We start from the raw sequence: 14,468 nt of genomic DNA, 5'->3' as shown, positions 1-14,468 counted from the left end.
ACCCCACTGCTGTCGGTGTAATTACAGCAGTTACTGGCTGCTGGGGGTACGGCTCACAATGCCGGGGCGTTTTCCTAAGAATAATGAGAGCAATAAATTCTTCTTTTTTAGAAAGGTCACAGCTTCACAGAAGCCAGCCCCGGTGAAGGTGTGGTGAGGATGAGAGGTGAGTTTGCTCCACGTCAGCCTTCCCAGCCCAGACTGTGCTCCACCGTGAAGGTCGCCAGCTCCGTGCAGGAACTGATGCTCCTCCACAGAAAACCTTCTCCTGGTGCAACTGAGGCTAAAAGCTAAAATACCAGTGATGGGGAAAGGAAACGTTGCACAGAGGTTTGGAAAGCGTAGGAAATGGAGTGAATTGCAAAGCACTGAAGGTCTGGGAGGAGGGACATAGCTCCATGTGGCTGGTGCTCAGGGCCTTCAGGATGCTCTCCCTGTTGCCTCCCAGCTGCTTCCTCACTCCTCATCCTCTGCTTCCTTTCCCCGGCATGTTTGGGGTGCCCTCAGTGCTGCAGAGTACCCGGCACAGGATTTGCCATGGGGGCAGCACAGGCTTGCTGCAGCTCACAAAAGCCCTGCCATTCCTGCCCCACAGCGTGGGGCTTCAAATTTAGGCCAACATCCACTACCATGGCTCCAGGGACACACAGGTGGGCATCCAAAGAGCAGACCTTCTGCCTGGTGTCTTGCATCAAACATAAGAAATGAGAGGTGTGAGAGCTTTACCTGGAGGTTGCCTCTCGATTACTGCACTGAACAGGGCTGGCTTTGGCTCCAATCTAAGCCCTTTTTGAATCCGTTTATATTTTTGTCAAGAAGTTCACCAATTTAATTAGGTGCATATGAAAAGATGCCGGCTTTTGTTCCTTTTAAGCCTTTTGCCTGATAATTCAGCTGGGTGCCCCTCATTTTTTGTCTTGTAGAAACTAATGAATAACCATTTCTCATTCAGGTTCTGCTCACCATTCACGGTTTTACAGAGCTCTGGCACAGCTCCCTCGGGCATTTCTTTTCCAAGCTGCAAAATCAAAACCTACTTGGGCTCTTTTTGTGTGGAAGCTGTTCCCTGTCTCTGATCGTCGCTGTTGCACTTTTCTGTGTCTTCTCTAATTCTACTGTGTCCTTTCTGAGAGGGGCTTCAGCTGTATTCAAGATCCAAGAGCAATATAACACGTAATGATGCTTTCAATTCCTTTTTGCTAAGCACTCAGATATTTTCATAAAACTATTGACTTCAAGACCCTTGTCCTGAATGATGAGAGTTAAGAGTTACACTTTCCCCTCAGCGTTACGTGATACTTATCGACACTGAGTTTTATTCTTATTTGAATTCCTGGTGACTCAGCTTTCTGTGAAACCTCTGCAAAATCTTCACAGTCAGCTTTGGATTTAGCTGATCTCAATAAACTGTTGGCTCTTTGTTCTTTGCCTGTTTACCCTCCATCCCATGCTGTTTACAAACATTTTTAATCATCCAGATCCCAGTGACACCTCTGGGTGAAGCTGGTGATAAACTCCAACTACTGCAAAAATTGCTTATGTATTCTTACCCATTTTTTTTCCCTTTTATTTAATTATTTATTTATTTTTAAGATGTTTTTTAATCCAGAAGGCTTTCCTATTCTGCCCAGCCTCTTTAGGAGCTCTCAGTGAGAATCCCCCTTTCAGCCTAAGCACAACCCAATGCTTCAAAGCACTGTTAAAGCAAGATTTGCTTCCATAGGAGCTGTGCTGACCATGAAGATGTTACTGTGGTGAGCAAGCCACCGAGCTCCCGGAGGATGCTGCTGCTATAGAATCAGTGCTGGGAGGTCCGGTGGGTGTCCATGGCCACCCCATCGCTCCAGGGATGGTCCCTGAGGACCACCAGGAATTAAAATCTGTTGGGAAAGCTCTGCACCCCAGCAAGCACCCAAATGCCACAGCCATCCCGCAGCGGGACCCGGGGAGGAAGGCACCACTTGGCCCCAGGGATGGGATTAGTTTAATTGTTGTGTCCCAGGTGAAAGCTCTCCTGGGAGGCAGGGGACCGAGGAGATATTATTCCGTATTTACATCAAGTTCCTGCCTTGTGGACAGGTCGCGTCTGCTCCCGACCCGAGATCGGTGACTGACGGTGTTTTACAGAGAGCAGGAACTTTTGATTTACATCGAAGCGTTGTTGATTCTATCTGCGTCCAGATGTCTGGAAAAGGAAGCAGCTTTCCCCCACCTCCCTCCCACTCCCCGAGAGGCTATTAACCTCCTACTGACGCAAACTAACATGTAGTCACAATTCCCCAGCTCGGGCTCAAAAATGCAGACATTACCATAATCGGCTAAAACAAGTATTTATAAACATTTCAACGGGCAAGATACCATCAGCAGGGGCCCTGGATATTTGTCTTAAAATTTATTAAACAGCAGAAGAGAAAATGGCATAAATAAAGCAAGGTTTGTTGTTGCTGCTTTTTAAGAATAACCTGATGATATGAAATAATCTAGCAGACAATGTCATGAATTACATGACCTCGTGTTTTAGAAGCTAGACTCCTTCTTTGCTATTATCGTAAAAACAACTGACTTTATAGCTATAACTCATGGGAAAAGAAAGGTTCAAATGTTTGCCTTCTATTTTTACTAGTGTTATTTAGAGAAATCTTGAAAATCCAACTACTGAAGTTCAGGATTTCTTCCTCCCCAGTTCAAGTTATGCTGCTTTCTCTAAAAATTATGATTTGTGAATTTGTTGTAATGCATTTGGCCATCCAGCCACGGAACTTGGCTGAGCTATATTCATGTCCAAAGGACCTAGCACACGTGGCTGAATTTATGAAGCAGTAGCAAGAAACTCCAGCTGATCCCCAGCACAGATCCAGAAAAACTCGATTTGGGTTGATGCCATTGGTGGGGATTTAGCTAATCTAGCAGAATGGATTGTGTCCTACAATGCGCCCAGTAAAATGAAGCTTTGTTAATATACTCATAACATTTCACGCATTTCAAAATTTATTTTAATTGTTTACAATGATTCTCCACAAAGGTATTGCAAACAAAATTTGAATCTAATTACAGAATCTCTTTATAGCAACCTTCTCTTGAGGGGACCAGAAGGGAATGAAAAAGTCCACAAGGTAAATAAACTGGGATCCATCCAAGAGAGGGTGATTCCCATTGAGCTGGACTACAGCCTCCCTGCCAAACAAACAACGTGAAATAATCTTGAAATATGTGGCACATGCACCTCTGAATTGAGATAGAAAGGCACATGTGACATAGTCAAATCTCCTGAGATGAAGATTCACCCATGAATCTGCATCCTGCCCTAGGCACTTTCCATACTGATTGCTGCTGCTGCTGCTCAAGCATCAGCATGGCCAAAAAAAAAAAAAAAAGATGACCAAAATTTGAGGACCAAGGAAAGTAGACAGAAGAAACTGACTGCATTGTGACTTTCAGCTGGCCAAACACCTCCAAAGCCTCTTTTCTGAGAGTCAGTGTGCACAGGCCAAATCACAAATCCTACCACAGGCCCCAGACATTGCTATGTTAAATTCACTTTGGTACAAAGAAATTGGGTACCACCTCTTGTGCTCTCCAAGCCCAGCATCTAACCCTGTGTCCCAGCTTCTTATCATCTGAGGCTTGCTTAGGATTCATGGAAGATACTTGCAGCCTTCCCTTTGGTTGTTTTATTGGGGCAGAGGCTCTCAGTGGGGCACTAAGGCCAAAGTCAGTGGAACAGGTTTTGGGTAGAGACCTTCCTACGGACCCAGACACCTCTCTGTGGTCAAGCTCAGTCAGATCCTGTGGGTGCTCACAGGAGCCTTTTGGAGCCTGCTGACCTCGTTCCACCTCAGGATCCTAGCAGCCATCATTTTACAGATAGAAAACAGGGCTTTAAAGCCATGTGGACACAAAGCAGAGCTCCATGGCTGCTCGTGGACCGCAGGCACGTGGAAGAGAGCTGGGACAGCGCCCTTCCTGGGCACCCCATGCTGGGATGCACGCAGGAGGGAGCACACTGCCTCCTCAGCCCATGTTTTATGAAATCCTGGCTTCACCTTGTGCAATTAGTCCATGTCTCACTGCAAGTGATGAGCGAGCATGAGTCAGGCCTAGAGCCACAGCCACCCGGCTCCAGCTCTCCCCTCCGAGACCCGAAGCTGCGAGGTTGGGAAAAATCTGGGACAAGTATTTATGGGATCGCCGTGCAGCGAGGGCCAGCAATGGGAGAGCACAACACGGTGTTATTTCACTTGCATCTGCAAAAGCAGTTGCTGTGGCTCTTTTCATTTTTTTTTTTTCTGGAGCGATTTAGACGTATTAAAAATAACATTTTATAAAAATAGAAGAGCATGCTCAAGTTTATCCCACAGATACAGAAAGCACAATTCCCGTTCACATAAGGGGGACTCTACGTAACTGCACATACAGGACAAATTTGACACAAGTACTGCAAATAAATGGGTGTTTTATTTGGGCTTTAAGTACAGCAATGAGCAATTAAGCTCAAAACTTCAACGCTATTAAAGTGACTAACTCCCACTGAAGCCAATATGAGACAGAAACGTGCAGCCCTCCGAGGCTCTATATTTTAATGTCTAGAATGCAGATTAAATATTTATAACTATTGCAATCTAACAAGATTTCAGCCTGAAAATTTTCACTGCAATCTCTGAAGGAAACGCCTTGGAATGATTTCAGTTAAATATAAACAAAGACTTCATTTTGAAACCCTTACTTACTTAGGTAAAGCTCCCATTGCCTTCACCAGATAAAAACTGCAGGCTTAGATGAGTGAAAATAAAGCCAATTGGACATAACAGATATTTATCTGCTACAGCTACAACACACTGTAGGAAAGAGTGGCATGCTCCGTGATTGTGTGGTAAGCTATCTTTCATATTATATTTTTCTTATGCAATTTATTTCACAATGATTAAATCAAAAATATAAGCAATGAACTTACCCAAATTCTTTGATCAGGCAATTGGAACTGGGAGCAAAATTGAAACAAAAACAACACATTATTCCTGCATTGGAACCCTCATTGCAATCAAACTAATTAAGATTTTATTTAAAGATACTAATTAAGACATTATCCTGGATGATTTGTTGCATCGGGGCATTCTCCCTCTAAAAACACTTGTAACAGCAAATTACTGTGAAATACAATTACGTGACCTAATCTTTCGCAGCTTTTGGCCACTGGCACTGGGAGGAGTTTTGCAGGGACTGCAGGGTTTATGCCTTTAATCTCTAGTCCAAAACCTATTTTAAAGATCTGCTTGTTAGTGGTCCTATTAGCAAGTTTAAAAAATTAAGCTCTTGTTTAATCAAATGGAAAGTTTCAGAAATAAATTCACCTACGGAAATACAAATTTGTAGGATGCAAACAATGACAAATATTTTGCTCCTGTTTTACAGAGACAGAGCCTGCCAGCAGAAAATGAAAACTTGTGATGCAGTCCACACCTGTGCTTTTACAGGGGCGAACGGGACTATAAAACAACAACACTTTTCTGCGAGCCATTCCCCAGTCCTCTATAAACGCCGCGCCAAACTCTGCCTTTGCAAACAGGAGGCTCCGTTCTATTCATGTCAGCAAGAAAGCAAATTTGGACATTTACTTTTTTGACAGGACATGTGATGGTGGTTTCCTTTTTTTTTTTTATAGTGTATTATGAGTGCATGTCACACCGATGGCTTTTCTATCCACCCAACTCACAAGTTACACACTTTAACCAAGCGGACAGGTAAGTGGTAAAAAGAAAGCCAGTCTTTACCCTGGATTTTTTTTTTTCTATTGCAAATGAGCAATGTGGAGGGATGGGCAAAAAAGGCAGAATGCAGCTGGAAACACAGCAGGAAAACCCTGCAGCCACTTGCAGCAGCACAAGCAGCCTGCAGCCATCCCCCTGCCCTGCAGTGCTGCTGGCAGGGCACAGCCCCAGCACCGTGGGGAGAGGACTCTGCCCCCAGCCAGCCCCAGCAGCACGGAGGTGGCATCTGGTGTGGTGACGGTGCTGGGACTTTCCACAGGCACCAAGGAGAGGTCTAACCAGTGCAGGAGGGGGCAAATCCTGCCCACTAGTAGCAGAACTCCCCTTGTTTCCAGTTCACCTGAACACCCACGTCACCCTCTCCTAGCACCCTACAGATCTTCCTCCAGGTTTCTCCCTGGCATGCAACCCACTCACACAAAGCTTTGTAGAAAAGTATCCAGCTCCTTCCCATCCCAAACAACCTCCTAATAGTGCAATTTTATACCAAGAACCTCCTTCCACACCTGCTGATGGCATCAGACCAACTTGTGCTGAAGCCTGCAGTCCCTTCAACTCAACAAGGATTTACACCTGAAAATCCAGCAAGGACTCAGCAAAATGTTATTAATTCTTCCATTGATACAGCACCTTAAATAGCCTAATTTGAATGATTTACCATTAATGTACAGCCCTTTATTTGTTCTAACAGGATCAGTTACTTGATGAACCGGCCAGTTTTACACCAGGGGAGACAAAGAGGATTCAGCTCCCAGTTGTGCATCGGTGCATTAATACTATCTGCTACGGACTGGGAATTTCTACTTGTCACTTCAGAACTCTGGCAAATAGGATAACTCAGCAAGAAGTGCTGAGCTGCTATTAAATCTTGTACATAAATTCTCAACAATTTTAATACTTAATAGACCCTTCACTTCCTACAGGCATTGGAACTGGGAAGACCTGTGGTGCTTCTGCACTCTCCACCCACGCAAGAGCATTACGGCAGTGTATCTGCAACAAAACACACCATCAGCTCTCCTTCCCACATCTCCACCAGTCCCATGCTTCAGAATATATTCTGTACAATCTGGGTAAACTGGGAAAAAAAAAAAAAAGGCAAATTGTGGCAGACTGGTGATGTGGTCTGCCCAGGAATTCAGAGGAAGCTGCACCAGAGACAGGAGCTCTTGGCTGCACAAGACCCATGTGTGTGTCACTATTAGGGTGAAACTGCCCATAGTCAGCAAGGGGTTTAAATTTGCAAATAGCACATAGCATTTTATTTCAAGAGTAAGATTTTTTTTTGCAAAAATATTTATTTATTTCGCACACTTTTTTTTTTGCAAAACTGCCTCGAGCAAAGAAGAGGAGAACAGAATGAATGTGCAGTGCTGCTGAAGAAAAGCAACGTGCAGACTGCACACATGTACTCTTTCTATAGTGCATACACACTGTGCTTGTTGTTCTGCTTCAAGGACATCCTCGTAAATTGTTGTTCAGCAAGTAAGAAGCAGGATTTCGGCCTATGAACAACACAGCAGCCCTCTCATATAGCATGGCTTCAGTCATGAAGAAAGGACCCTACAGAGTCACTGCACACGCTATCATCCATGACTGCTAGATGGGACGTTTGCATTAGGAGGGTTGAATGTATTGGGTAGAAGGTTTTCTCTCTTTTCTGGGAGTCCTTTAATATTAAGAAAAACAATCGATTGTATAAAAGTAAGCAAGTAACTGGGATGCTCAGTTTTGCTTGCCCAACTTTGGATCTACACCGACTCCCTGAAGGCAATACTGCCTCCACTGCAGCGGCCCTGAAAAAGATGGGCAGCTGTGAGTGTTGGTGGCGACGCTATGGTTATGGAGGAACACGCTTCTAAAACATACATGTAGTTCGAATCTGGCTTCCTCTATAATCAAAACATGTTGTTTCATCTGCAAAACATCAAGAAGCCCAGAACAATGCTTACGCTTTTCCACCACAATGGTGAAGCAAAAACTGTGTGTTTTAGGAAATCCAAAAATGACTAAGACCACATTCATTTCTCTGCACCTGCTTTGAAGCACCAATAGGCTTGTTTACAACATCAAAATTCCAAAAATACTTACTTGTGGATGAAACAAGAATCCCGGGGAAGGTCTCAAGTATTTCTCTTTTAAAGCTTCGAGTGGGTCAGTTAACTTTCTTTTCTCTACTCTGTAAATGTTAAAATTAGATTTGCTTATGATGAATCAGTCTCAGATATTAATAATTATACAGCTACTCATGTTTAAAACAGTCGATTATACATCAAGCAGTTTGTTTCTCAGAGGTAATGGTAAGAGATAAGGAAGTACAGTCAGCCCCGGGTTCCCGCACACGGCTCTTTATGACGGGCGGGGGCTGAGGACCGCCGTTGAAGGGCGATCGTGCCCTTTACATAGGAAGTAATCCCGCTTCAAAAGACCAGCAATAATGATAGCAAAAACCAGTGACTAACTACCGAGGATTTTTATGAAGAAATAAGGTGACCAAGTGTGCTCTCCACTCAGAGGAGTGGAATTCAGGGCAACAGGAGCTGTGAGCAAGAGGTGCCTTTTCGCCTGCCCATACGAGACCTCGCCGTCACCATCCTGGAGACCATTCTCTGTGCATGCCAAGGTGGCCCTAAAGGGGGTTGTACGAGAAATGTAGGCTTGCAGGAAGGCACTGGAGCTGACCTGCCACCGACCAACACTGGGATCAACTAACGTGTGCATTTAGGCTGTGAAGCACAGTGTGGGTGATTCAAAGCAGTGTGGAAATTTGAGGTCTTTTTGCTTTTCCTGTCACTGATGTGTACGGTTTAAGGGACAGATCCTGTTGTCCTTACATAGATGTAATTCGTGGCAAAGGAAGGCTCAGTAACAAGCACCCTTGTACTATGTTGCCAGAATTTCTATAGGCTTTGTTAGTTTGTAATGCAGGACCACAAAACACGAATCATTATTTCCACTGCTTCGGGCATTTAAAATCACCGTGACACAAACACCTATAGTCTAATACAGATATCAATCTGACATAAATAAAATCATCTCAATAAATAGCATCAGACCATGTTTCTTCACAATGAATACCTGTTGTCTTAGGTGAGAGCACTGTGCAAGAACTATGCCCATAGAATTTCTTTTTAGATAAAGTAATAAATTAAAATCGTTTTCGTGGACATAGCTTTTTTAACAATAGGCTGTAAAAATGGTCATTTAGATTATAAACAAACATTTTTTTTTTGGCTGATATTCCCCTAGACTAATTTAGATGCATGACTTCAGCTGATTGCAGATATGGAAGCAGAAAGGCAAAGGGCACAAACGGGGGCTGACGTACACAGGATGTAGGTGAAATCCAGATCCCAGGGAGATTGGTGTCAGCTCTACTGGAAGACACCGAGGGGTCGGGATTTTACAACTGGTTTTCAAAACCTCGCTTGACTGACAGTGTCCGCTTGTGTGCCCGTCAAAGCCAACACAAAGGCTCCCATTGATTCGTAAGGTAGATCAGATTAACTAACCCATGGTTAGGCTTTGTACACACAGGGACATTGTGCCTTCAATTATACTAATGAAATGCCTAGATAAATCCAGCCATTACTCAAATCAAAGCTAAAAGGGGCAGAAATCACTCTCAATTTCCATACTTTTTGTACACCTCAGGATAAATTTGCTTCTTGTTGTACTTATGAGATCTTGCCATTTAATTCAGGAAGAACAAAGTGGGTGGTGCACAACTGGCAGCCTTTTGGGATGCACTCTGATTTCCAGGGAAGAGAAGATGCAGGAGGCAGTAAAGCCAGGTTGGAAGCATTTTGGAAGAAAAGTAATTTGTGGCAAACCAGTGCTGTCAAACACACAGTAAATATAAAACCACTTACTACTGATGCCAATGTATCTACGGGCTACAGTCCTGCACATCAGGCTGCACAGGTTAAACCGACAACTCAGTGCAAGTAGGGCAGTAATGACAATTTGCTAATTATGGCATTACTGCACCCAGGGTGTGCAGGTTGGCAAGCAGCCTGCCCCTTTCCCCCTGCAGTGACCGCTGTAGGGTCAGCAGGAGGGGGACGGGGTTGTCCTGTGCAGACCTAACTGCTGTACCAAAGGGTGCCAGAGAGCAGCGTTACCTGTAAATGGGATCCATAAAGAAGGGAGTCGGTCGGGCGTGCTGCAAAGAGGACTCGGACGCTTTCCTTTGCTCGAGGTCGCCTCCTTTCTTTTCACCAAAGACGTGGTTTTTCCGAGGCTCGGCCTGTTTTGTGCCACTGGCTCGACTTCTGCTGCCCATGCTCAGATCTAGAGGCTGGTCCTGGCTTGCCGCAGGCGGAGCTGCTGGCTTTGAGGGTATGGGAGTAACGGGCTTCTCCTCCTTACGCTTAGTGGTGAGGTCAAAGGGAGACTCAGAGCTTCCCTTTGGGATCTTCTTGAGTTCACTGGGTGATTGGGGTTCCACTTTCAAGGGTAACGGTCTCAAGTCTCTATCAGGAAATGGATACATTGATTGAGAGAATGCTGGAAAAAATGGGAGGGGAAACATGGAAGGGTAAGGTAAAGCTCCAACTTTTTTGTCTTGCAGCCCCACAAGTCCTGTTGAACCAAAGTATTTCTCAGCAATAGAAGCAATAGCCTTTATAGAATCATTCACCGCTCCTGACACCGCAGTCTGCTCCTCTAAAGATGGTGAGAAAATGGAATGATTGCTGTGGTCTTTCTTATTATTTATTGAAGCCAAACTCTGCAGAGAGCTTACTTTGTCTTTGAACATTTTACCATTTTCTTTAAATTTCTCTTTCTCACTTTCAATGTCACTTTCCAGATCAGAGCCAGAGGTGGTTTCCAGGTCACTGCCACTGGGGGTACTGACATCGTCAAGGTCACTACTCTCTGACTGGTCACTGAGTTTCTCATGCGGCCTCTCTTCAGAGGACCTCTCTGGTTGAAGCTCCACTGGCTTATTTTCCCCTACAGATGGTTGCTTATTTAGTGCCTTCAAAATATCCTGGGTGGCTGGCAGTATCTGAGGACTGGTCATGAGGGGACTTTGACTTTTGTTTGTCTGATCTGCGCTCGGTAGTCCTTTAACAGGAGAACTAGTAGGTAGCAAAGGTGGCCTGTGGTACAAGCCTGAAGGAAACAGACCGGGGAAGCTAAAAGAAAATCCAGGAGCTGTTGGAAAGGTAAGACCAGCAGGATGCCTATTGGCTCCAAAATAGTCAGCAAGGCCCGGATTTGCATGATTCATATTAACCATGGACGTTTTATCCATAGCTGGGGTTCCAGGAAGTGAAATGCCTTGGCCAAAAAATCCTCCTGCTGCAAAATGGTTCTTGCCCTCACAAAATCTCCTGTGTTTATTTAAGGAAGACGTAGTGCTGAACATTTGTCCACAGTCTTTGCACTTGATTTGGGTTCTGCAATCAGCATGCATGCGCTTATGTCGACAAAGGTTTGAAAACTGAGTATAGGATTTATGGCAGACCTCACCTGTATGTAAACAACAACAACAACAAATCTCAGGCTTTATGGTAATTGCCCCCACCCTCAAAATTTTGCAAATAAAACCATTTTTACCCTCCAAATGTCAATTAGGAAGCCGTTAAGGAGAAGTCTGGGTGCACAAAAGCTATTGTACTGTTCCAAAGCAAGGCATCCAAGCAGACAAATGTCTAAAGACAGCACCAAAAAAACCCCTCCAACAAACCAGAGCAGGTCTGAAATCACTAAAAGATAACACTTTTGGTTCCTTTTTTGCTCTTTGCATTGCCCATTTGATACCATTATTTCGCATTGCATTAGTACCCAGAGCCCTGCCACGAGCTGTGGCTCGGTGCTGTGACACGGATGAACCCACGGTGCTGCTGATGAGCAAGCACTCATGTCCCCAAATGCCTCCGTCAGCATCACTGTGCATACGTGTGAGTTAGCCAGAAACATTTGCAGGGCCAGGCAGGAGACAGACAGAGCTGCCTGGCAGAGCTCTCAGCCTGCAAGACCCAAGGAAATGAAAGAGGCAAAGGAGAAGACAACCAGGTATTCCCAAGGGCATACTATTATTAACAGATATTATTTTTGATTTACAATTAAGAAGTTAATCTCATGAAAGCCCAGGCTACAGCTTCTCGAGTAACCTCAGTCTGGTACTCTTGCATGCCCAAAGCATTTCTATACGTGTAATGCATACGGTCCCTACAGGTGCCTTAGAAGCCATAACTATAAATCCATATTTTAATAACTTTACTAGTCTTAATATTGCTTGTTTCTTACACACGAAAAAAATACACCGTATTTCAACAACAATTTCCTTTAAAAATGCAGCTGTATTTGTTTGCGTGTCCGATGCTCAGAACAGCTCAATGGATTTCCTTTCAAGCTCCTCTGGGATGAGAGTAACTTCAGCCTCACAAAAGAAGCACTTGTAGAAAGCCAAGGGGAGATCTGCCTTGATCTCCTGGGCCTGAGCTGGCCTGCGACACTCATCGTGCTGCAGCACAGCTTCCAGCTAGAAATTTTGGTAGCAGGAGGCTGAAAGTCACCCCATCACCAGCACAGAGCAAGATGCACCACTGCGGAGACTGAATCATGTCGATGAAGCCAATGGAATTTTTTTAGCTCCCAATAAAATCTTTACATCGCTTTTTTCCCCTTCTTACATTTAGTGTAGGTTACCATTTTTATGATTTTTTCTGGCCTCTTTTCCCACCCTTCGGACTAGCAGGGACAGTGGGCAAGTCCCCAGCTACGCTATGTGCTGTGCTCTTCAACATGCTAATATTTCTCCGTGCCTCTGGACTAACTTGCTTCTACTGGTATCAGCTCCAGCTTTGTTTAAAAACAAGGCAACAACATTATCAGTAAGCAGTGTTATCCCTCTGTAATAAATCCCCCCCCCCTTTTTTTTTCCCAGCCAGGAAAAAGCATGTTGCCACTGTATTTTTATTTAATTTGCGTTATATCATAGGCTCTCATCTTTCACACATCAAAGCCACACAACAATGCACATTGTGTATTCTGAGGCCTTTTTAACAATCATTTTCATGATTTGAGACAGACTGACATAATTTACAATGGCTCTATTTTCAGCCTGCAAAGGAAACTGAATTGAATGTATCCCATCCTGCACTGTTGGTTCCCATGAACTGCAATCACGTCCCCTGACTTCCACTCGCACCGGGGCCTGCGCTAACCTTCCTGCTCGTCCAGATCGCTGCCCTTGAGAAACTTGACCACTTGTTGTCATGTCTCGACTGTTTACCTCTTCAGTAGGCTGCTCCATATCTCAGCAACAATGCTCCCATTGTTCGAGGGCCTGATCCTGCCCACGCTGCACCCACCCCTTTTCCCTATTCACGCCCCATTGACAGCCCTGGGACAATTCGTGGGGTAAAGAGCGCAGAATTGGGCCCAAGCACAGGAAATTTGCTATGCGGTAATTCAGGAAGAATGTTTGTTGCTGTATATCAGTTAGTGTTCCTGTTGGAAATCTTCATTCACAAGGAAAGAAACAGAAGAGAAAGGAAAAAAAAAACGAAAAAGAAGAATAAAAAAAGAGTAGAGTAGAGTAGAGCTGCTCTCGTTCCTTTAAAATGCTTGATTTTTTCTTAATAAGTGCCTTCTGTTTCTCTTTTAGGAAAATATTTTATTTGCCTGTTTGATATGAAACTATTTTTTATTTAGTATAGAACTATTTGTTGTTGATTTGCTGCAATATAAATCCCAAATCTTCTGCTATTTTCTCCTATTTTTAGCCTCATCCCAGGCATAAGATCTCTTCTAACACCAAAGAAACTCATTGCCATACCTCAGGATCAGGCCCCCCCAGTTAAGCTTACGGAAGCTTTGTGCAGCCCTCACCATCACTGCTGAGCTCTTGCACAAAAAGTTCCTCCCACTTCGTTGCTGATCACAGAAACCAAAATTAAACTGACCACAACGGTACAACTTGAGTGAGCACATCCACAGGCTTGCACAACCTTCATCTTGGATATTACGGGCCAGTTCCCATCACATCCAAGCAGGAAAACTCCATCTGCACTGATGGAGTTATGCCCAATACATTACAGCAGAGCATCAGGCAAAGTATTTTTCTTCAAAAAAAAGAAAATCCCCCTCTTCCCTTTTAAAAATACATGCTTTTACAAAACTAGGTTAGTGCATGATTTAAAACAAATCATATTTTATGGGCTTTTGATTTTCTACCAGGTTGTGCTAAGGGCCTGCTCCTTATCTACAGGATTATATTAAATGTAATGCTGCAGTTGGAGTAGCAACTGGGGGAAAAGGGGCTTATTGGCACAGATCTAGTCGTCCTAGAGTTGGTAAGTTCTCCTTTATAGAGCCTTGATACATTATCCATTTATTAGTCTCCATTAAACTACTCAAAAGTCAACAGAACTGAGGTATGTTCTACTCCTGGAGAAATGCAAAGAGAGATCCTTATAAACTGTTAAAGAGAGTTGCAAAATATTCATTTGACTAATGCATCTGATCTCAGCTTTAAAACAAAATCAAATTGATAATGGTAAAAACATTAAAATATACATTTTTTTTTTTTTATCATTATATTGATGAAACAATTAGCTGTTGTACCGAGGAGTTCACCTTTCCGAGGCTGACAGTTATTTAAAGCTATTTAATGAGGTGCCTCTTGCATTTAACAGCCTATTAAAAACATGGGCTTTCAAGGTCAACAAAGAAGTCTCGGGGACA

The 14,468-nt window shown here is 43.9% G+C and overlaps 1 protein-coding gene across 12 annotated transcripts in view; it reads right to left on the bottom strand.

Moving 5' to 3' along the window:
* The window catches only part of MECOM (MDS1 and EVI1 complex locus), a 317,440-nt gene that overhangs the window by 14,077 nt on the left and 288,895 nt on the right, over window positions 1-14,468 (bottom strand). For 8 of the 12 annotated variants that reach the window (XM_084530220.1, XM_084530224.1, XM_084530228.1 and 5 more), the window contains 3 exons: window positions 9,890-11,246; window positions 7,857-7,944; window positions 4,952-4,978 (listed from right to left, as the gene is read on the bottom strand). In XM_084530220.1, the coding sequence (XP_084386346.1) occupies window positions 4,952-4,978; window positions 7,857-7,944; window positions 9,890-11,246 (1,472 nt within the window). The remainder of the gene's footprint in view (window positions 1-4,951; window positions 4,979-7,856; window positions 7,945-9,889; window positions 11,247-14,468) is intronic. The other 4 variants (XM_084530225.1, XM_084530226.1, XM_084530231.1 and 1 more) reach the window with 3 other exon arrangements.

This window comes from Aythya ferina (assembly GCF_964211825.1).
Source record: "Aythya ferina genome assembly, chromosome: 9".
Classification (NCBI taxonomy): Eukaryota; Metazoa; Chordata; class Aves; order Anseriformes; family Anatidae; genus Aythya; species Aythya ferina.
The sequence above is the reverse complement of the archived record's forward strand: the minus strand, read 5'-3'. Positions and strand labels throughout refer to the sequence as shown.